We start from the raw sequence: 21,757 nt of genomic DNA on the forward strand, positions 1-21,757 counted from the left end.
TGGAAGTTTTTTCAGCCTCACACCTTCCTCTGAAGCCTCCAAGGGAGAATATGGAAGTAGCTGGATCTCATCTGCCAGAGCAATTCCGAAGGATCCAGAGGATAACAAACAAGTGCTAAGTAAACAAACCCTCCTCCCTGCTACCCGCTTGCTCTCGGCTGCATCTGCTCGAAGAAGCTGCAGGTTGCTCAGTAAGGAGTTGTTTGCAACAAAAGCAGATGTGAGCACAACACCCCGGTCCTCTGATGACTCTTTGTTTGCTTCAGAGCAAAGCTCTGATTCTCCCTTATAAGAAACTTTTTCATAACACGTCTGGAAGGCTGGGGGAGAAGGAACTGCTGTCTCAAGGGATCCCATCACAGCTTTCTAGTGAGATCAAGTTGTTCTCACATGGCCCCATATGTGCTCAAGGTGAAGACGGCAGGAGACATAAATAATACTTATGGTATGAGCTCATCATTTTGTCAAAGCCATGGCATATCTCCTTCAGTGGAGGAAGAAGGAAACCTGGCACCAATCTGAAATGTCTCCTTGCCAATGCCTTAATGCAGTCAAGATTTACATTGTCTGCTAGGTCATGCACTTAGCAGCCATTCAGATCCACCCACACCCCAAAACGAGGAGCTGTGAGTGGGTGAGAAATTCCAGAAGCGACTCAGCAAACACAAGTGTTGCATTAAAGAGAAGTTTGTTACGCAAACTGTTTTAAAATCGGAGACTTTCAGATCAGAAGCAGGGTCCAAGTTGCACAATGGAATTCAATCTGATAAAGCTGCACAGGCGAAACAATACGAAAAGGGAGTCTTCCGAAGGGAGGAAGTCGTAACCCCCCCGCCTCCCTGGCCATCTGCGTTCCTTCCCTGCGAACCAAGAGCCAGAGTAGCCGTCAGAGGGGAGATTTCACTCTCTTCAATCTTGAGAGATCCAAGAGGGGAAAATTTATCAAGTTTCATCTTAGGCACTTAATCTTTTGGTGCTAAAACAGGCCCAGCAACAGCTGGGTCTGTAGATGCTTGATATGACCACCTATAGTATTAAATCCCGTACAACTCAACAAATTACTTATCGTCATCTTGCTTCTCAAGCAAAAGCATGCTGGATAATAGGTGTCTTAGTGCTAAAGCTGAAGGTGTGTATGCTTTTAGCGTGACAGTCCAATTTCGCAGGTCATGTGCTGTTCATGTACGCAGCTAGAGGGTATTTATCTGATTGTGAGTGCTGGCTGTTTATGCCTGGTCAAAAATACAGGAACGGGTTAGACTAACATCTGTCAGGAATGGCACGGGTACGGCTGATCCTGCAAGGGAATGGCCTCAATGGTCTTTGAAGTCCCAGCTCTGCTTTCTGCGATGCTATCTCATACCACGTTATAAACTCTTAAGTGCAAGCTGGCAACTAGCGTTGAGGGTAGGACGTGACTTTGCTGCTAAAACTTCTCCTGACAGTTGCTGAATTGAGTTCCATCCATCCATCTCCAACTGTAGTGGTGGAGAATTATAATCTCTTATTTTTACGTGGGCAGGAAGCGCTTATCAGTGACGGGTAACCTGACTAAAACAAGGCCACAGAGGTGGTCGAGAGTGGAAGTGAGAGCGATGTCTAATTGCTTTGCTCCCATAGCTCAGCCATTACAGGGTTGGGTTACAGGGGTAGGTGCTGTTCAGGGGCAGAGCGATGCACCAAAAAAAGGGGAGTGCCCACTTTATCTCCATTGCTTCATTAAAAAAAAAAAAAAAAAAAAAAAAGTGTAAAGGGCAGCGCGTGGGCGTTGGGAAACGGTATCTTCAGGATTTATTACCACTTAATGCGTGTGTCTCGCATATCACAGTACTTTGCACCAGTTGGATGTTAACACAGCTGGAATCAATGGCTTAGCAGCCTAAGCTCGTGTTCTGTGTTTCGAAACGGCCGTGCTCCTGGAACTGCCTGCTCCCAGCCCGACGGGGTCATCGCTGCTTGTGCTCCTGTCCTCCTGCCAGAAATGCCGCTGCTGGCCGAGGCCTTGACTCCTTGGCGGGGAAATAAACCCGGTGCTGGCGGTGTGGAGTTGGGGTTCATGCCATGGGGCAGGGCAGCTGGTGGAGCTGGGTGTGCTGGGAGGAATTTGGCAGGGAAAACGCGCTTGCGGGGGAAGGATGCGCCCATTTGTGCAGTTCAGAACTGCAGTAGCATCTTCTGCTTGGCTGTACATCACACCTAAACGGTCCACAAAAACATCAGCCTTTGATGATTCCTAAACCTTTACCAGAAATAGTACTTTCACTTGGTGTCTCAGTACCACACATCCACTGCACAGCTCTGGCTTCTCTTCTGGCTTCACCTATTGTAGCCTCCATGAGGCAGTGATTACTGGAGGAACTGTTGCTCATCCTAAAAGACTTGCTAATGAATTTGGAGGTTTTTATTTTTTATGTTTTCCCCTTTTTCACACGCTGCTGCATCTGAGCATGGGAAGGCAGACCTGAGGGTGTTTGGACATGGTGCTTAGGGACACGGTTTAGTGGTTGACATTGGTGGTTGGGTGATGGATGGTTGGACCAGATGATCTTGGAGGTGTTTTCCAACCTTAATAATTCTGGGATTCTGTGAAGAGGGGATGGGAATCCTGTTTGGAACCCAGCGGGGTTGTTCCTGGTATGGGATGCTCTGAGAACTGCTTCACTCAGGCAATTCTGCCTCCGTTTTCTCAAGGCGGGAAGACCCGAGCACCCCCTCGGTAATTTATGACAGAAAACGTGAGCTACAGATTTTCATTTTATTGCTTAAAAACCACATGGCGCGTCCAAAATTCCCAATTTCTTCCTCACTTCAGGATCCCCCCACCCGCGGACCGACACGGGGCCACCTTTCCCTCACCCCCCCCCCCACCCCCCTAACCCTTCCCTGAGGCGCGAACGCGACCTCACCGCGCATGCGCCCCTCTCCCCCCTCCCCTCCCTCCCACCCCTCCGCGCACGCGCCGCGCTCCCCCCTCCCCCTCCCTCCCTCCCCGCGCACGCGCCCCGCCGCCCCCTCACCGCCCCCTCCCTCCCCGCTCCGCGCAGGCGCCGTGCGCGCCGCTCCCCCCTCCCCTCCCTCCGCACGCGCCGCGCCGCGCATGCGCCCCACGCCTCCTCCCTCCCCCCTCCCCCCCCCCCCCCCTCCCGTCCGGCGCGGGGAGGGGGATGCGGACGGGGGAAGATGGCGGCGTCGAACAACCCGCGGAAATTCAGCGAGAAGATCGCCCTCCACAACCAGAAGCAGGCCGAGGAGACGGCGGCCTTCGAGGAGGTCATGAAGGACCTGAGCCTCACCCGCGCCCACCGGGTGAGGACGAGCCCCCGAAAATGGGGGGGGGGGGGTGAGAGGTGGGGGGGGGGGGGGCGCGCGCGCTGAGGCGCTGAGGGGGCCCCTCTGTGGTGACGGTGCTGAAGGGAGGGCGGAGGGGAGGGGGTGAGGAGGATGAGGAGGAGGATGAGGAGGGGGAGGGGGGGAGGAAGGGCGGCGCCCCCCCCCCCCCCCCGCACCTTGTCTCCCTCATTCTCCTCACGGAGCTTCGCCCCCCCCCCCCCCCCCCCCCCCCCCCCCTCGTTCCCCGGGCCGGGGGCAGCGGCTGCGGGCGGGGCGGGGGCAGCGCCCCCTGGTGGGGGCGGGAGGAGGCCTCGGGTCGGGGCGGGGGGCAGCGCCCCCCCCACCCCCCCACACAGCCCCCATCCGCATGGAAAGGGGCTGGGGGGGGCTGGGAGGGGGTCGTGAGGGACCGGGGGGGGGCTGAAGGGGGGCTGCGAGGTGCGGCAGGGCCCGGTCGGGGCCTGCGTGGGGTGTTTTGGGGGGGGGGAGGATGGGGGGGGTGGGTTAAGGCCCCCTCGCCCCTTTCTAGGGCCCTGTCTGGGTGTGGGGAGGTCCCCATCCCTCAGCCGTTTCCAGGCCTGGCTCTAAGGGGGGGGTCCCCATCCCTCGCTCCTTGCCAGGCCTGGTTCTGAGGGAGCTGGGGGGGGGGGCCCTGGGACAGGCCTGGCTTTGAGGGGGGGTCTCCATCCCTTCCCTTTGGCAGGCCCGGCTCTGAGGGGGGCTCTAATGTGGGCCTTCGTGTCCCTCACCCCTTGCCAGGCCTGGTTTTTAGGGGGGCTCTGAGGGGACTGTCCCCATCCCTCACCCCTTCCCAGGCCTGGCTCTGGGGGGGGTCCCTCTGCTCGCCCCCACACCGCGGCCCTAAGCCTTGCCTGCCCCCAAGGCTGCTGGAGCATCCCCGGGCCCTCAGCACCCCGGGGAGCTGCAGGACCCAGTGTCACCTCCTGTCCCTCCTGGGCCCTTCCGATCCCTCCGTGGCTCCTGGCGGCTCCGCAGAGAGCTAACGGCAGAGGGGAGGCGTTTGCCAAGCACAGGCAGCGTTTTCTGGTTCACATCCCCGGGTATCCCAGCTTTTCTGCGCCGTTCTCGTCTCACCTGCTCGTGTCGACGCTTTCGTTTCTCTTTTTAACTGTTGAAGGGAAATTTACAGCCTTGTTTGCGGCTGCAGGGGAACAAGAGAGCGCACAGTTTGGGTTCGCAGGAAAACCTGTGTCAGGATAGAGTCAATATTTGTTTGGAATCGATGCTGCTGCTGCTCAGGTGTAAAACAAAGGCACGCTGCTGCTGTCAGCCCCGGCGCGGGAAGGTGCGGGTCGGAGCTGCGCGTGCTGAACTGTTTGTTGATGTCTCACGCAGGATGCCATGCTGGAGCTGCTGCTGGAGTCAGCTGAGAGCATGGCGAGGACAGGTTAGAGATGTTGGCAGTCACTGGACTCTTCTTGTTCCTTGAGCCTCTGTTGTGCCTGCGTAGCTCCGTGCCCTGATTTTATTTTTTTGCCTTTTGGTGGCCAGTACCTGGCTACCACCGGAGAGCTGGATATTCTCGAGAGAGTTCTTGAAGCCTGCAATTAGAGATGGTCCTTCAGGTAGCTCTTACATTTGGCATCTTCCTTCTGCGAGATAAGGATGGCCGTAGGTAAGGATCCCAGTTTGGTTTCTCCCAGATCTGAGCGTTCCTAGTCCAGGGTTTGCATCTGCAAACCTATTTTATTTTCAAGAACCCGGTATTGAGAAAAGGACCCAAGCTGAATAAGTTTGTCTGAGGATTCTGGGTACTGAAGTGATGGAAACACTGACCAAACAGCTGAGTAAAATGTCTCCTTTGTAGACTTTTTCTTCTAAATTCCATGATTTCATCGGTGTTTAAAATACAGTATAAAAGCAAAAAGGGGTTAAGCACAACTTTGCCGTTTGCTCTCATTTTCATTTGGCAACCAGCGCTTCGCTGTCAGTTCGAAAATGCGTTACTCAGTTTGTGGAAGCAGCCCAAAATTTCTGCTGCCTTTTCATTATTAGTAATTGTCTTTTTGCAATGTTTACCATCTCGTCTCTTTTATTGTTAGTTACTGGTCACAGCAGAGGCAGGGAACTACCGTTCCACCATTTCTGGTGCGTTCCCATGCAGTCCCTGAGCCTGCTTTGGGACCTCTTAATCTTTCACCTATTTTTGCTGCTCAGCCCACCTGAGATTTTTATGTTATATGATTTTTTTTTCACCCAGGACAAAGCAGCGTGTGATGTTCACCCTTTACTTGTGTATTGCAGTTGACAAAAAAAAATAATCCCTTTGCAAATGAAATCGCTTTGGCTTCCAAAGCATCCCCCAATTTTCAGGAGCAGCAGAGTCCTGGCTTGCAGCTGCCCGATGCAAAACGCGTTTTAGCTGTTCTGGGAGACGCAGAGCTTGCAAAGAGCCTTGGAGGTGGGTGGCTGATAGAAGCACTGGATCTGCTTAATTGTCTTGTGAGTGGGACCTTCGTGTTTATAATCCAGAGATTTCTGCCAGTCCCATAGTAACAAAGTGGGTGAGGAGAGGGGGAGTTTGTTCTGTGTGACTCCGGTATTTTGCTTGTGGTTCTGCTCCTCTCCTTTTTTTTTTTTTTTTTCTTCATGTAAAGCGTGAAATTCTAGAACCGCACTGATTTCTGCCTTGGGGATGAGTTGTTTACCAGGGCCTACTCTCAGTTTCTGTTGTAACGCAGCCCGGTGCTGATCGCTGCTGCCTTTTAAAATTGCAATTAACAAAACAATAATGAGCGAGATGACACAGGTAGTGCTGGGCTCTTCAAATGGCGTTTGAAGGACTGAAGTTTTTAAAGCTTGTCACCTGCATTGTGGAGGCAGCTCTTGGTCGGTCAGAAACATTCTCGGCTCCCCAGGGCTGATTACCTATTTATTTATTTAAAATACACGTTGTTAAAGTCACTTACTTTTGAGGGATTTCAGCTGGAGCTGTGTTTGAGCTCCCTCTTATGGACTTTGCAGTGTTACCTTAAAAAGAAGACCCCCCCCCAAAAGCCCTAAACCCCAAAAGCTGGAGCGCTGGGCTGACAGTGATGGTCCTGCAGTGAAAACGGGGAGGAAAAGAAATGAGGTGAGCGATGATGTTGGGAAGCTTTCCACAAAACTCCAGCGCTGCTTACACACCTGCCACATCCACGTGGCCCCTGTGCAGGCAACTCGGGGAGGGTGTTTCAGTGAGCTCCTGCTTATGGCATCTCTCAGAAGAAGACCTCTGGTAATAGCCAATATTCCTCAGTCATGCAAAATTAATTTTCTCTGCTGCCAAGTCCTTAGCTCAGCGCCTTGTCGGTCTGTGGTGGTGCTGTGGCAGGGGCTCTCTGCGTCGTTTTAGGTGGCATCAGAAGTTGTGGGTGCCTGTGTTGCTTTTCAAGGTATTGAAAACTTTGTGAAGTGAAAAGTATTTCACATTCACATTTAAAATACTTTAAACCTGAATATTTTTACTATAAAGGTCCAGTTTTAAGTGTTTATTTCAAGCTTAAATGGAATGTAGTGGCGTAGCTCTCCATTGGTAGCCATTTGGCTGCAGTGAAATAAAAAGAAAATAGAGTAAAATAACCCCTAGTTTGTATTCATACGTGCACAAAGGCACACACCTCTAATAAAATTAATACTTAAGTGTGAGGCAGTTATTTGTTTACCTGCAGCTGCTTGCTGCAGCAGAGATCAAAATCCATAGATCTTCATTAGATGCAGCTAGTATGCAAAACAGTATTTAAAAGCTTACTTACATCGGGGTCGTTAATCTGCAGTTTTAAAAATGATAAACGCTAACGATGGTGAGACGGTGTCACAGTGATTCCTGATGTCTTCAGGATGTTTTTGTTTAATAATTTGATTAAAAAAAAAAAAAAAAAGAAATTCCTGGCTGCCTAACGGCATTTTCATACGACTGAAAGATATTAAAGAAATGCATCAAATTAGTTCTCAGCCCTCCGAGCTCAGCGCTTTCAGCTGGAAGTAGTTTTGTGCAAGCCAGTCGTGTTGGGAGTTCCTCTTGAAACAGAAATGTTGGACTTGGAGCTCTGTGTGCTGCTTTTTTGTCGCTGCTGCCCCTGCGCCCGCCGTGTCCGGAGGAAGAAATGGGGCGCGGGGGTGTCCCCCAACAGCCCACCCCGGGGTGCTGCCGGTCTCAACCACGTGTCCTGAAATGGCGATGAGGCCTCGGTAGTTCTGCACAGGAATCAGAGTGAAAATGGGTGAAAAGGTAAAGCTGAGCTCCCCGCGGGGACACAAAGGGGCTCTGTACTCCTGCAGCCGGCCTGAGCTGTCCAAGGTAAACACAGCGAGTCGCCTCTGATGTGCCACGCTGCCCAGCTCGTGTGCTTGTAGCAGCATAGTATCGCTGCTGGTAAACCACGTCGGGGGCTTGTTGTGTTATTTTTTCGAAGGAGATGACAACTTTTTGATTATTCATCATTAATGTGCGTTACGGCTGCTCGCAGACGGAACCTTTCTGCGCAGCGGCCAGCTCCTTCTGCTCTGAGGATCTGGCAGAGGTAGGGACGGTCCGCGGGCACGTGGGGCTGTGAGCGTGCAGCTGATGCCTGGCACTGCCTTGTTGGGAGCTCACCGGGTGAACGGGTGGAGCTCTGCTCGGCGTGCTGCAGTTCGGAGCTGTCTTTAGCTTCAGCCCTGGAGAATATTTGCAGAAATTTGCATTTGTGGAAATTCTGTAAGAGCGTGAACGGATTTGTAAGGAGTTTTGTAAGAACTTTGTAAGAACGTGTTCTCAGAGCTACGTGCAGCCAGCTCTCCCAGCTATTTGAGGGTGATTTGGGGTTTTCCTCCGAGTGAATTACACACCCGCAGAGCTGTTCTTGCAGAGGTGAGCTCTGCTCACAGTTAAGATCCTGAGCAGTTTTAGGGCTGGGTACTGATTTTTAATTTTTTTTATGTCTTGTATTTACAAGTAGAGGTACGAAGTGTTGATGGCTTTGAGGCATAGTGGCAAAGGCAAGAGTTGCAAACCTACAGGAGCAAAAAGTTTGGTTAGCAGGAGTTGATTCTGTGTTAACCTGCGTTACCTGCTGGCATCCGTAGAGTGGCAGAGGATGAGCATTGTCCCCAGTAAGCTTCGGGGAGTGGACCACAGACCTGTCCCTCAGGAATCCCTCAAGCATTTTTCAGGAATAGGTTGCACTGAAACCTGCTTGCAGCACTCATTTGGTCTGGGTGCAAACCGTCTTTAGTTTCACTTGAATTTTTTTCTACTGTGCAAACTTCGTTTTACTTCTCTGACCATTGTGGATTCCCTGCGATAACTGGGGAGGCGCCTGCTTTAACCTGCAGTTCATCAAGTTCTACCAACTTGCTTCCTGGTTTCTGATTGATTTATTGATGCCAATGGCTTCAGTTAGGATTCCCTTACTGGCCTGGTAGGCAGCAGACCCAAGTTAAACCAAGCGATGAGCCCAGGCTTCGAGGTGAGCTCCAGCCCTGCAGCCTCCAGCTCTTGCTCGACGCACGGTAAGAAGCCACTGAGCGCTGCTGGACACCTGCACCAGGGCAGTAATGGAGTGCTGATTTGGCAAAAAATGGATATTTTCTCAAGCGGGGATTTAAGCAAAATGGCTTAAAGGCTAAATATTTGTCTTAGTTTTCTGGGTTTTATCTCTAATTGCCAAGGAGCGTGTTCTTGGGCTGAATTACAGCAGCGTTGTCAATCTCCATGAACTCCCTAAGGGTGTGTGCCATCAATATTTTTGTACCTAATGCACTATTTGTAACTCGAGCATACTTCAGGGCTCTTTGCAGCAAACGGGATACCTTACCTTTTAAAAAAAATACACATATTTTCCTTTTTCAAGTAGCATTTCTAGTTGTGATGGCTGGAGCTTTACCCTAGCGTTCTTGTAAATGTGCTGCAGTAGCTGTTGCTTTGTAGCCGAGGAGACATGGTAGCTGACAGGCTTGGAGTAAGTGGGTGAAAAGAAGCAAACTGTCAAAATCTGGTAGATTTTTTTTGCGAACATAAGCTTGCAGCAGTGTTCATTTTGTGACAGCAAGAAGTTGCGACCTCGGCGCTGCTTCCTTTTTTTTTTTCTTTTGGTCGAAACTACTTCAGTTTCAACAAAAAAAAATGCAGTCCCAAAGGGCTTGGTGTAAACTAGAGGTGGCAGCCAAACTGTAAGTATTTATTAACTCATTAGCTAAGATCTGCGTATATGATAGTGTGTAGGAGTTAATATTTAAAATGCTGCTTTGATTTGTGTCAGATGATTTGCATAGGATGTTTAGTGCTGTGTAAATGATATCCAGGAATACGATTTCTGTCAAGATCTCCTCTGGCACTTGTCGAGCCAAATGAGCTTTGCAGAAGCGCGTGTTTGTCAACCAGCGATGTTTTCACATGATCTCATTGCTACTTTATAAATTATAAAGTTGTAGCTGAGCGTTGATAATAGTTTTGTTTTGCAAATTATTTCCCAGGAACTGCAAATTCTTCCCCTTGTACCAGAACAATCCTTTGCAATCAGACAACAACAACACCACACACCCACAAAAAACTGGGTCTTAAATAATGCAGCAGCAGCCTTCCAACCTCGGGCTGCAGTAACAATTCTGCAGCGCTGATGATCCTTCCTGGTGTAAAAGCCTGTATTTTGCGGGCAAATTTTCCTTGTTTTTGCAAGTCCGTCCTATCCCTTTGCTTGAAAACTGGGAAAATCTCCCTGAGATGTCCCTGCTGCATCACTCGGTCGTGGTTTTTAAGACAGCTGCGTGTCACCGTGTACCAGTACGACGTATTGATGGCAGGCTGCACTTCTCTCAGATGAATTTTCAGTTAATTTTGACACCCAACCATTACTTCTCGTGTTAGAATTATTTTCCTTGCCTGGCCAAGGTTTCAAAGGGAGGGAATTGGGGCTGATTTCCCCAAATCCGTGTGTTTTCAGGCAGATGATGATGGTTCTCAACTCCAGGTGTACGTGTATGTCTGCTGTTTGTGCTCGGTGCTCTTTGGACTCATCGTGGTGGAAGCAGCATCCTGTAGCGGTGCAGAAGACTCTTCCTCTCTTGTTCTGGAGTCCTTACGCTGTGTTTTGATACCTGTAAGCTGGCTTAAGGGAGAAAAACCTGTGGCAGAAGGGGAGACTGATTAATACGTTGCCTTTTCACCTTTTTCCTTTTCTTGGGGTCCTGTGTCGGTCATGTTCATGCAAATTATTGGAGGGGGAGATGGCTTTTCCCTCGTTCTGTCTGTGTGTCCAACACGTGGTGACTGTCCTCATTGTGGGTTTTCAGTCCTGGGTCCACGAGACCCTTCTCCCCCGGCCTCTTCGGCGTTTTTCCACTCGTGAGGGAAGAGCAAAAATAATACCTTCCGTATTGAGCAAGTTTCCACCAGCCTACACGCATCCGAATGCCTTATTGACCTTCTCATTGTAATTAGATTTTTCACTTCTGCAGTGCAATGATTACATTGCAGGAGCATTCTGCATTCGAAGAATTTGGACTCTAATGGCAGGCTTTTTTTAATACCTGGGGGATTGTCTGGAGCTCCGTCGCTGGAGCTATAAGCAGTTCCTTGAGCCGTAATACGAGGGCTTAAGGGTGTGCTGCAGTAGGAGCAGCGCGAGGAATCGGTGGACTGCAAAGTTTCGTGGTGAATTTGGGGATGGGGGAATTTTTGGTGTTGTGAAATGGTTTTATCCATCCCTGAACCTACAGGAGCCTCGGCAGCAGCTGTCTCAGGTTTGTTCTGCAGCACTCTTGTTCTAATGGAGCTGGCTGAGCTCGTGGCAGCTCCCTGAGCACGGCTAGGTGCAGCTGACAAACTCCAAGGAGCCCAAACATGCCCTGTTTGTCTTTTAATTTACAAAACTCGTAGGGTTACATAACTGAATTTTCATTCTTTCGCTAAAAATAAAAAATGGAACATAAAAGCTATTTTTATCTTGCTTAATGAGGGCATCTCCACTTTTTTTTCATTTTTTTTTTCCGAGACGTTTCTCTAGGAGGAGCGGGTACAATTTGGGAACATTTTTGTTAGACTGGACACATTTATCCTCTGAGATGTTGCCCATCAGCCAGCAAGCAGATGTGTTGCCCTACTCAGAATGAGTATTTCCTTTAAAGTAGGCTGCTAGAATAATAATCAGCACTAAAGTAAATAGATTTTGAGCATAACACAAGGTTTAAATGCATCAGCAAGGCAAGGAATTCTTTTTGCTATCAAATAATCAATGAGTTTCGAGCACGAGTCCTCCCTGCAGTATTACACCGGATTATCGGCGCCGTACGCGCGCTGCTCTTGCTGAGACCCGTTCAGAAAAGAAGGGTGGCACTCTGGGAACTGAGACGGGATCCGGTTTGTTTTTAAAAGCAGTGCAAATCAGGTTTGGTTCATATTGTAGCTTAGCTTGGCTCTCTGCCCGGTGATAGAGCAGAACTCTGAAGAATAGTCACTATTTTAAGTCTCCTTGTGCTGTATCCTGTTTTTACTTGCGACTCAGTTGTGACTGCGAAGTTTCAAACAGTAAACCTTTGTTCCCCAGAAATAGCCAAGTGTTTTTAAACACAGGGTGACAGCCTGCGTATTGAACTGGATTGTTATCATTAGGCAAATTCTGCAAGGCTTGTTCTTGCCCTCAGACCACGAGATACCCAGAGCTTCATAACAGTTTGTTTTCTGGAGATAGTTAAATGCAGGTAATGTGTAAGGAAGGGCCACTCTTTGAAGTTATGCTGGAATCAAACAGAAATTAAATATATATGTATATAGATTTAATGAAATCCAGCATTAATACTACCTTCTTCCCTCTCCCCTAGCTTTTTCTCTGAGACTTTTAAACTTTCTGGTTTGGTCTCTTTGGATTTACAGGGTAAAGGTTTTTATGCTCTGGAGTGTAATGTGGATGTGGGGTGGTTTCTAAATAGTAACAGGACGCAGGGAGGTGAGATGTTTTCACTTTCACATGAATTCTAGAAGACACCTGGGGACGGGGGCCCTGGGATGGGTGTAATTTTTATGGCCCCGTTTCCTCCCAGTTTTGGAGCTGAGGCAATCTGGGGACTTGGTTTCAGCTCACGAATGGTGCCTTGGAATTTGTAGATGACTCATAACAGGACAAAACAATCCAGTTAAGTGATCTGAGGTCTTAAATAATCTCTTCAACAGGAAGGTGAAGAAAACATCATGAACTCATGAGTAATAATTGGCTCTCTTGGAGTGCTAAAAGTGCAGTGATTGCTCGTTGGCAGGGACTCAAGTGATCCCTGTTTAAGCTTTGCTGATCAATATATATTTCAGCTCTTATGAATGAAATTTATTTGACTGGATTAGAATGCTTTTAGCAAAGCGGTATTACAGTTACCAGTTGGGAGAAGTTTGTTTTAAGCTGGTTTGTAGTAGTGACGCTTTGCACCTGAGCTGCTCGGCTGCGGGGGCTGGGGCCGGGTGTAATCTTTTCAGATTTGCTTTTCGCCTGCTCCCTGCATCACAGATCAGCCGGGTGGCCCAGATGGGCTTTCGAGGAGGGAGAGCCTACAGCAGGATAACTACTGTGCCTCCTGAAACACAGAGAGAGCGCTCCTGCTCACAGTCCTTTGCTTTCTGGATATAAAGCAAAAATTAAATGACTTTTAGATTCCCAAAAGTGAACTGAGATGAATACCTTCCTCAAATGGCTAGCACTCTCATAGGCACTAGGGGTGAGAGCTTATTCTTCATCTCCTCTTCAAAGCACAGAATCATTCTGGACTTTAAAGAGCTTTTTATGCAGCCCCAAGGGACCCATGGTGGTGTTCCAGAAGAAGCATCCCCTCTGAGACCTGGCGGTTACTGGTAAGCAACTGGAATTGTGGCATCCCTGTGTTACATCAGGCCACCTTTGAGTTAATCAGGTATATAAAAGCTGAAGTTAGCTAGCTTGCTGTCCCCTGTCCTCTAACTAGAGGATTTCATTACTCTAGTGGTGAAAACCCCTTCTGAGGTCAGTTTGGGTTTTGATTACATCTGGGGAGAGCTCCCGTTTCCTTCTGGCTCCGTGAGATAGAGGGGCAGGATTCTGCCTCCCCTTCCTGTCCCTGCAGGCCCTTGCACAGAGTTGTTTGAGCCGGGCTGCTCGCGGGCTGTAGCAGAATCCCTTTGGTTCTGGTCTTTGAATGTCACCTCCAGTTTTGTTGTTAATATCTAAAGCCTTTGAGAAAGGAAAACCATCCGTCCTTGGATGGTGTACGTAGCTGTCCGCTGATAAAAATCAGTGTGGTGCTGGGTCTCGTGTGTTCGGTAAGCCTGAGCCTGTGCTGCTCTGCCTCTAGCAAAGAGTTTGTTGTGAACTGGTTCAGCGTGGCAAAAACAAAGCTGTTGCTGTCTTGTGGCTGCTAAATTCCAGTTTATTGCAACAGATTTCTTTCCCCAAAAAAGAAGCAAAAATCCTTTTTTTTTTTTTTTTTTTTTTTTTTTTGTTGCTCAAATTTTTATTATTATTGACTATATTTGGGCTGGCCTGCAGAGTTTTTTTTGTTTGCGTCCCAAAATGTCGATGTGATAATGGAACAAATACTTGAAAGTGACTTAAATGACAGTTATGGTGATGGAAGAGTAAACAATGATGTAGCAGTTCTGAAAGCCTGGGTTCAAATCCAGTTCATACCATATGTCTGGATTTTTTCGTGGTAATTTTCACTTAGTTTGTAGTAGACATTTGGCTTCCTGTTTTGGCTTGGTAGTACTTCTCTCTGCAATATCTATTGCACTAGGATCCTAACAGCATTATAAGGCCAAATAGGATTGGCAGAGGCAACAAGGGAAACTTTCGCTCTGCTTGTCCGCACTTGTCTGTTTCTAGCCAGTGTTAAAATCTTCACTTTCATGACAATAAAAACATACTAAAATTCAACAAAACATGGCAAGACGCTGTGTTATAAAGCTGATGATGGAATATTTTAAATCCCAAGCGACCCAGACGGAGCAGCTGCTATCACTGTGGATTATACCTTTCCTCTAAACTTCAGACTTCATTTCCTTTACCAGTCTTCCTGGGAGGAACAGCTGTGCATTTGGATCCGCTGCTGCTCTTGGATCAGTACTTGAAACTGCAGGAAATAAGTTGTTTTAAAAAGCTGGCTTGATGGAGTTTCTTCCTGATTGTGACAGCCCAAAGGAGAGAGAAATGCGAGGGATTCTCTTTTCTTTTTCGTTGACAAATTCATCTGTGAAGCTTGTCTCCATTAGCCAGGGAGCTGTGAAGAAGCTGGTTGTGCTTTTTCCGCTCCAGTGCTACTCTGTGTGTGCGGGTTTGCTTTTCCTTGTTGCCCTGCCTGGCTGATTATTCAGAAAGAAAAGAACAGTGTCACTTCTTTGCAGCAGGCGCATTTAAATGTGCTCTGATTTTTAGAAGAATGCAGTTTTCAGAGTTCCCTTTTTATTTCCGCAGCATTCATTAGCTTTAAGGCGCTGATAGACTGCTCACTTCTGTGTAATTCAAGATATTTTTCAGCTAGCTCTGTGGTCAAGCCATTTTCTAGAGAATCAGTGTCTTTGATCAAAGAGCTTCAACTGTAATTTCCTGATACTGCATCTCTACGGTAGGCAGGGTAGCATTAGGTGCTCTGAAATACGATTTAGAAGGAGTGGTTTCGCATCTCATGGTTTATTTCCCCTGCCCATCAGGACGTACTTTGCATCGAGGAGCAACTCCTCGTGTACGCATGCTTCTGTGCATGTATGCTCAAATGAATTAATGTTGTTAGTATTCTTCATCTAATTTTTAATTACGTGGAAAATGAAAGGGAAGGGCTAAAATTGCACATGGACACCCATCTCTTCCTTACCCACTTATTGGGCTATTAGATAACGTGCGTGGGTGGGTTTTAATCTGCACATCTAAATAATGGAAGTCTTTTTAATTATTTGCAATAAACTGTCAAAAACCCAGCAGCACGATTAAAACCAGTCAGTATTCACTTACCAGTTGTGCTCCGACTATGAAAGCTTTATATAGATTTAACAGTCAGGCGCTCCAAAAGTCCTCCTGATCTTCGTTCAGCCCCTTTTGCACGAGCAGGATGATAGCCTTTAATTAATTTCTCACTTGTGCCCCCTGCCTCGAGCAGCAGGAAGCAGGTAGCGGTAGGGGAGGCTGTTCGATATCGGGGCTTATCGGTGCTGTTCAGCTCGTGGCCCGGGGCCTTGGAGCACACTGCTCCAACTTGGGTTTGCTGATAGGAAAGTGAAGCCCCCGGGGAAGCTCTCCGTGCTGTATGCTGTTCAGGAATCCTTGTTCAAAACCAATTTAATCTTTATGATTTTCTTGTAAGGTGATTATCCTTCTTTTGTAGGAAGATAGCTGGGGTGCAAGCTTTGGAATAAAAGGACTGGGTGTTTGCAGTGTCCCGTTTGACAGACCTGCTGCCCCAGGGGAAGGCAACACCAGGTTTTTGAAGTGCCTTATGCACGGCACGGGTCCAGGAGGAGCCCGTCACACCCATCTATCACCTTTGATAGATCCCCCATATTTTGTGTTGAGCAATCTGGAAAAAGCAACCGCCTCTGAACAAGGCTTTAGTTGCTCCTGCAGCGTCGTGAGGACTTCGGTGGCAGGGAGAAGACAAACGCCTGGCTGCTGTAACCGCTGGGCCCTGCTCTCTTCAGCTTTGACTCATCATTTTCATACCTTCCAGCCGCCACGAGAGCAAAGACGAGGTGTCCTCAGGCATCAGTGCTCCTTGGTAGGCAGCCCTGAAACACAGCGTGAAGTTGGACCACGCGGCTGAGGCAGCCTGGTGTTGGGCTCATCCCCTTGGGGGCTTGAGCTTTTGTCTCCCGTTTCCCTTCTACTACCAAAAGCCCATCTGTAGGGTGGATGATCCGAGAGAAACCAAGCTCACCCACAGTGCTTTTTTGCTAGTTAAGCTTCTTTAACGAGGTGTCTTTCAGGTCCTGAGAGTTCTGGTGCAAGGAGAGGGGAAGGTTTATTCAGCTTTCCTGGGGAAGAATTAGCCAGAGCGCCGAGACTGCGTTCCCCGTGGCGTGATCTGCTCGCTCGCCTTACAAAACTGTGTCCTCCGTTGCTCATGAAGCTCTTTGCTGCTAATAACTTTCTCTATCTTCTCATTATTAATATCAATTTTAAGCCTCTGGCTTTAATGAGATTGTGTCTGGGTCTGCTGATGTGGAGATGGCCTGACAGCTGAATACCTGCTGTAATTAATGAAATTGTGGCTAACGTTTAAATTTTCTTGGCTTACCAGGGTTCTCTTTTATTGCTTTCTGAGTCCTCCCTCATTTAATTAAATAAATTCTAGACAACTTTCATGAGGAGTTGTTTTAATAAATGAGCAGTTACTTCAATGTATTTATTTTAGAAATTGATTGGATAGCCAGTGTTGTGTTCTAAAAAATGGGTTTATAGAAAAAAAAAATCAGAATATTAACAGGAAAAGGGTTAGTTTGAGGGGGAAGGAGGACCCAAACTGTTCTGGTGGTAAGAGCAGCTAGTTGATTGTTGGATACTTCTCAGCAACTTAAACCCAAATGTAAAGAACTTTTTAATTTAATAGTTAGGTGGCTAATTAGGTGATTTGTAGCTAATGGCTATATTGCCACCAAGTCTAAATGCAATAACTGTGAATCATTAAATAGAAGTTAACTGATCTTTCTTTTTTAAGGCTGTGTTTGCTTTTCTTATCAACATGAGGATTGTGAATGGGAAGAAATCTCCCTTTGAAGAAAATACTTCCCCTGGGATTCCACTGAGTAACTGACTTGTCTTGAGGGTTTGTTTAACTTAATGTTTAATTTCACGCTGGAGAAAGAAGCCAGATTAGTAGTTCTGAAGGCTTTCTTCCTCCTGCTTGCTCACGGAGGAGGAAGAGCGAACACACTTGACCTGGAAAGTTTCTCACTGCGCTGCCTGCGTGGTCTGAAAAGTCTGCTTCTGTGGGCGAGGGGGCACGGGGGTCTCTGCTGCCGAGCATGGTAATTTAAGTGCTTCTTCACTGAGGTGTGGACCCTTCTACCGTGAGCTGGGCTGTGAATTCGTTCCTAGGGAACGAGGGATCAGAAAATAGCAGTGACATATTAATGGGGATGCCAAATCAATCCCAGCTGGCCTAAAATCGCCAGGCACCTGCACATTCTTTTCTGTGGCACTTCCTGCTTCTGCCTTAGGAGAAGGCATTCCTGAAAATGTTCACATGTGTCTGACTGGCAAACTTTGGGCTGATTTTAACAACAGGATTTGCCTCTCATACAGCCTTTAAAACTTTGAGTTAATCCTTTAAACAGAATTTAATTTCCAATTAAGCCATAATGATACATTTCTAATTTTAATCTGCACTTGTTTTGCTGCTTATTAGCTTCAGCAGGCTAAAGAGAGAGCTTTCTGAAGTGAGAAGCTTTAAATTTATAAGAAAGCTTCGTATGGAAATTGCAAACCAGCAACAGAACGGTTATCATGAAATCTTACTTCCTGTATTCATCAGATATCTTAGTGTTTTTTTAATTTTCTCAAAAGGACGCTACACCCTTTTATTATACTTATGGGAGTTAAATCTTCATGTGTAAAAAAAGGGGCATTTTAAAAGAAACAGAGTGGGTTTTGATTCACTTAATTCTGGTGTCAGATTAGCTGTTTGGGAAGAATTTAGAGAAGGTGAAGTGTTCAATTTTAATAAATGCTTCCATTGATTCCCACCTGCATGCTTTTGGACACAGAGGAAATCTGTAGGAGAACTGGATATGCTTTTAGGGACATGTCCCCCTCTCCTTTTTTTTTTTCCTGTATAGTTTGAGTCTTTCTACACACACAGCTGTACATCCAGCAAACTAGCCCAATTTAAATGGAAACAATGAGGTATTTCATACAAATGGATTCCCATAAAAGCTAATATCTGGAAGCTTTTTGCATCATTAGCTATTACAGCAAGTCAGTAATTGTGTTAAATGCAATGTTTTTGATTTCTTACCAAAACATTACGTGTCCAGCTCTGTTAGCTTGAGTAAGGTCCTGTAATGTTACTCTGCTGTTAGCTGAGTTGGGAACGTTGCTGATTACAAATTCCTAATTGCTGCATGGAAAGGTAACTGCTCCTTTCTTCTCTGCTGTAAAGGAGCTGATACTGCCTTGCAGAATGTTCTGTCATCTTTGCAGATATTATTTATTGGTTTTAATATAATTTCAAATCTTCTGAACCCATACTGTATCTGCTTCTTATTTGGGGAACAACTTCAGCCATGCTAGAAAACTGCTTATGCAAAAGTATTTTGTTTAAATGACAAAATAGGTCTAAATTCATTTTTGACTTAAAACTTTTTTTTTTTTTTTTTTAAGTAGCAGAAGAGAAATGCTGGTGGAGGGAAATTACAGAATCAGTTAGGACCTGTCATTTGGGAAACATTTTTCCTGAACGGGAATGCCAAGCAGAAATAAAATAGTTCAACAAGCAAAGGCTTTTTCCTTAGCAAAGGCTGTCTCAGGAAAGAACTGGAATATTTAGCAATAATTTTCAACTGTCAAGCAGTTATTATCTTGGCCACATAATACATAGATGGAAAAGCTGTAGCATAAGTGCACTAAGTTCTCATGGTTCAAGAAATTAATATGTTTGGTAAACACTGAGTAATTCCTTATCGTACTTTCCTATTGAAATTCATATAGATGGTGAGTTGTCTCCAATCGAATCTAACCCCGGGAGATAAAGCTGGAGTTGTCATGAGACTTCTTAAGATTTTAAGAGTAATCTGATTCTTTTCTATAAATAAAAGGCTCCTTTTTTTTTTATTTGTTTTGAATAAAACCCCACAGTCCCTTTCTTCGAGCCTAATCCCCCCAGATCTCAAATTGTGCAGTATACTGGATTTACCTCATAAGGTATCCTTATAGGAAAAGGAGGAAACGTTCATTTTGGTCACAACCAACGTCGATTTCCATTTTCAGTACCACTTTTCTTCATGAACAGGTCCCCTTAGTCAGCCTCGAGACTCCTGAGTCGCCTCAGAGCCTAGCTGTGAGATCTGCAGAGGTTTTGCCCACCCTCTGCTTTGAAAGCCTTGACAGGATTTTGCTCGAGATCTCGGGTCGGGGTGACGGTAAGGCCTAATTTCACAGTATTTAAAAGATTATTCCTTACCAGCTAAAAAGCTGATGGTGCAAGGAGCTCGGAGAGAGGCCTGCTCTGCTTGCTCTTGATCTGAGAGGCGGCCGTCGGCGGTCTCCTACGTGTGATGAGGCCTGGAGGCCGCTCGCCGTTCAGGGGCAGGAGGCTGACGAGAGGAAAAACGCGGATCCGTGCGCCAGGGCGATGATATACGATAGCAATAACGAGCGATGGCTTTCCTTGGTTTTGGCATGGATCTCCCCAAGTGTTTATTGAAGGGAGCGTTCGTGAAATTAATGATACACCAAAGCCATTTAACGAGCTCGTTTTCGAGTGCCGCTTCAGTTCGCGATCTCTTGTGTTTCCTCATTTCCACGTTTAACTGCAGTGGAAAGACAAATGGTCGTGACCTCCCTATTACATTATGCTTTGAGGTAGGTATATACGGGGGAAGGCTAAAACATTAAAAAAACATAAAGCAACCCCCCCCCAGGGTGTCTTATAGTAGGTTCTTTAAAAGAAACCAACACCTGTTGAAGTACTTACTTCAACATTTGGCACAAATCCCAAGCAAGCCTCTTTTTTTTTTTTTTTTTTTTTTTTTTTTAACAACAAAAACATATGTAGAGGCCAGGCAAAAAAGCACAGCTAGTTCTGATGTTGTGCTTTTAGTGATCTGCAGCTATGAGCTAGAGGGGCTGTGACTCATTAAGCGACACCAGCACGGAGCGCTGCTCTAATTTCTCGTGGCGCTTCATTGTGTGTCAGAAGAAAGGCGGAGGGACCGTTTCTGGCTTTTTAGGTGGGATCTTCCTAAATCTGCAGGCTGAGGGGATTTATCCGTCCTTTTGTGAAGAAGAAAACACCAAATGCTTTGTAGCCGGTGCCCTGCCTGGACAGCGAAGGCCTTTGAGGGTGCCCGTTGCAGTGAGGGGCCTCGTCTCCAAGAGCCATCTTGTAATGTTTGGATTAACTCAGACCCACAGATAGAGTGAGAGCCTGTGTGCTTGGAAGTCGGTGTCTTCAAGGAGAGGCCCTGTGAATAAAGGCTATTTGAGGTTTTTGTAGCACTGGTTTTGTGTGTGCAGCTCTCCTCAGGGTGATCTCGATTCCTCCACAGGGACGTCGCCATGTCCCAGCGGCCCGGTCCCTTTGCTCCGTCCTCTCTTGGTGGCACTGCTGCGTGTGGTGGCATCTTCCCTGTCAGCACTGCTCAGCATTGCTGCTCTTCCTATTTATCTTTGCTCCTTTTTGCTCTTCCTACATTTTTGCTCCTTTACCAGAGGACTCCGCTGAGATCGCGTTGTCAACACGAGAAGTGCTCTCTCTTCTTCACCATGCTGGAAACATCTCTGCTTAACCTCAGAGTCTTTGTGGTAAAGCTGTAGAGGCAGGGCCACTTGTTTCCATCCTGCCACTTCCTTTGCTTCAAGAAAGTGTAGAGAAAAAACCCGTGTAAACATCCAGTTTGGGGGATGCCGCATTTTCTAGTATTTTTCTGAACTTTGCTCTTCAAAACTCTGGCGTTGCAAGGCAAAGGCTTTAGGATCTATTTGAATGAAACTAAACCAGATTTGTTGATGTACACACCACAGTGCCTTAGCAACCGACCTGCATGTAGGCCAAGATCTGAACATTTAGTCTTTAAACAATCCTTTGCTACCAATCTAGGAATGTTCTTGCATTTCAGAGTGCAAAACGAGCCAGTTGACATCTAGCGAGGAACAACATACATTATAAAATACGTACTCCTCCACAGTGGGAGGAGAGAGACTTATGTAAGCTCATTTCTTTGCTACTTTAATTGTAGTTTCTCGAGGCCTTGAGATGCATCCCTGGGAGTGGGATTGTTGTGTTCAGATGATTCCAGATTCTCCTTTATCGCTGCAAAGTACAGCTTTGGTGGCAGCGTGGTGTCTTGAGTTGGGAGCGTCGCAGAGTTTAATGAGAAACAATTTTAAATCTGGTACTAAGACTAAAAAATTGAGAAAAACCAATAGCCAACAGTATAATCAAAAATCCTATCTCTTCTTAATGAGCTGTTGAGGCAGTAGAGTCTTGTGAAAGAGATGACAAGTCCTACTTCTAGTGGAAAAGAATCAACTTCCTCTCTTGTATGCTTTTTTATACAACTACAGGGAAAACATCCTCAAATGTTTTAGCAGGGAGGTGTCATTCAGAGCTGAAGGGCGATAACTAGCATTTATTGAAACTTTGCTGGCTGTCACATTTATTCTCATGTGTACTTGTTCAGAAAGGAATTCCTTGCTGTTTTCTTGTTTGTTAGCTTTTTTTTTTTTTTTTTCTTGAAAACCTGTATTGCTGCCCTTTCTAAAGGGCTTTTCCTAAGGCAAGA

General features: G+C 46.8%; 1 protein-coding gene across 2 annotated transcripts in view; it reads left to right on the forward strand.

Annotated features, from left to right (window-relative positions):
- Window positions 1-3,157: 3,157 nt before the first annotated feature.
- Window positions 3,158-21,757, forward strand: part of CRTC1 (CREB regulated transcription coactivator 1) — a 46,713-nt gene continuing 28,113 nt past the window's right edge. For both annotated transcript variants that reach the window (XM_084302631.1, XM_084302632.1), the window contains exon 1: window positions 3,158-3,306. In XM_084302631.1, the coding sequence (XP_084158757.1) occupies window positions 3,181-3,306 (126 nt within the window). In that variant the 5' untranslated portion in view covers window positions 3,158-3,180. The remainder of the gene's footprint in view (window positions 3,307-21,757) is intronic.

Source organism: Netta rufina (genome assembly GCF_964035555.1).
Source record: "Netta rufina genome assembly, chromosome: 28".
Lineage (NCBI taxonomy): Eukaryota > Metazoa > Chordata > Aves > Anseriformes > Anatidae > Netta > Netta rufina.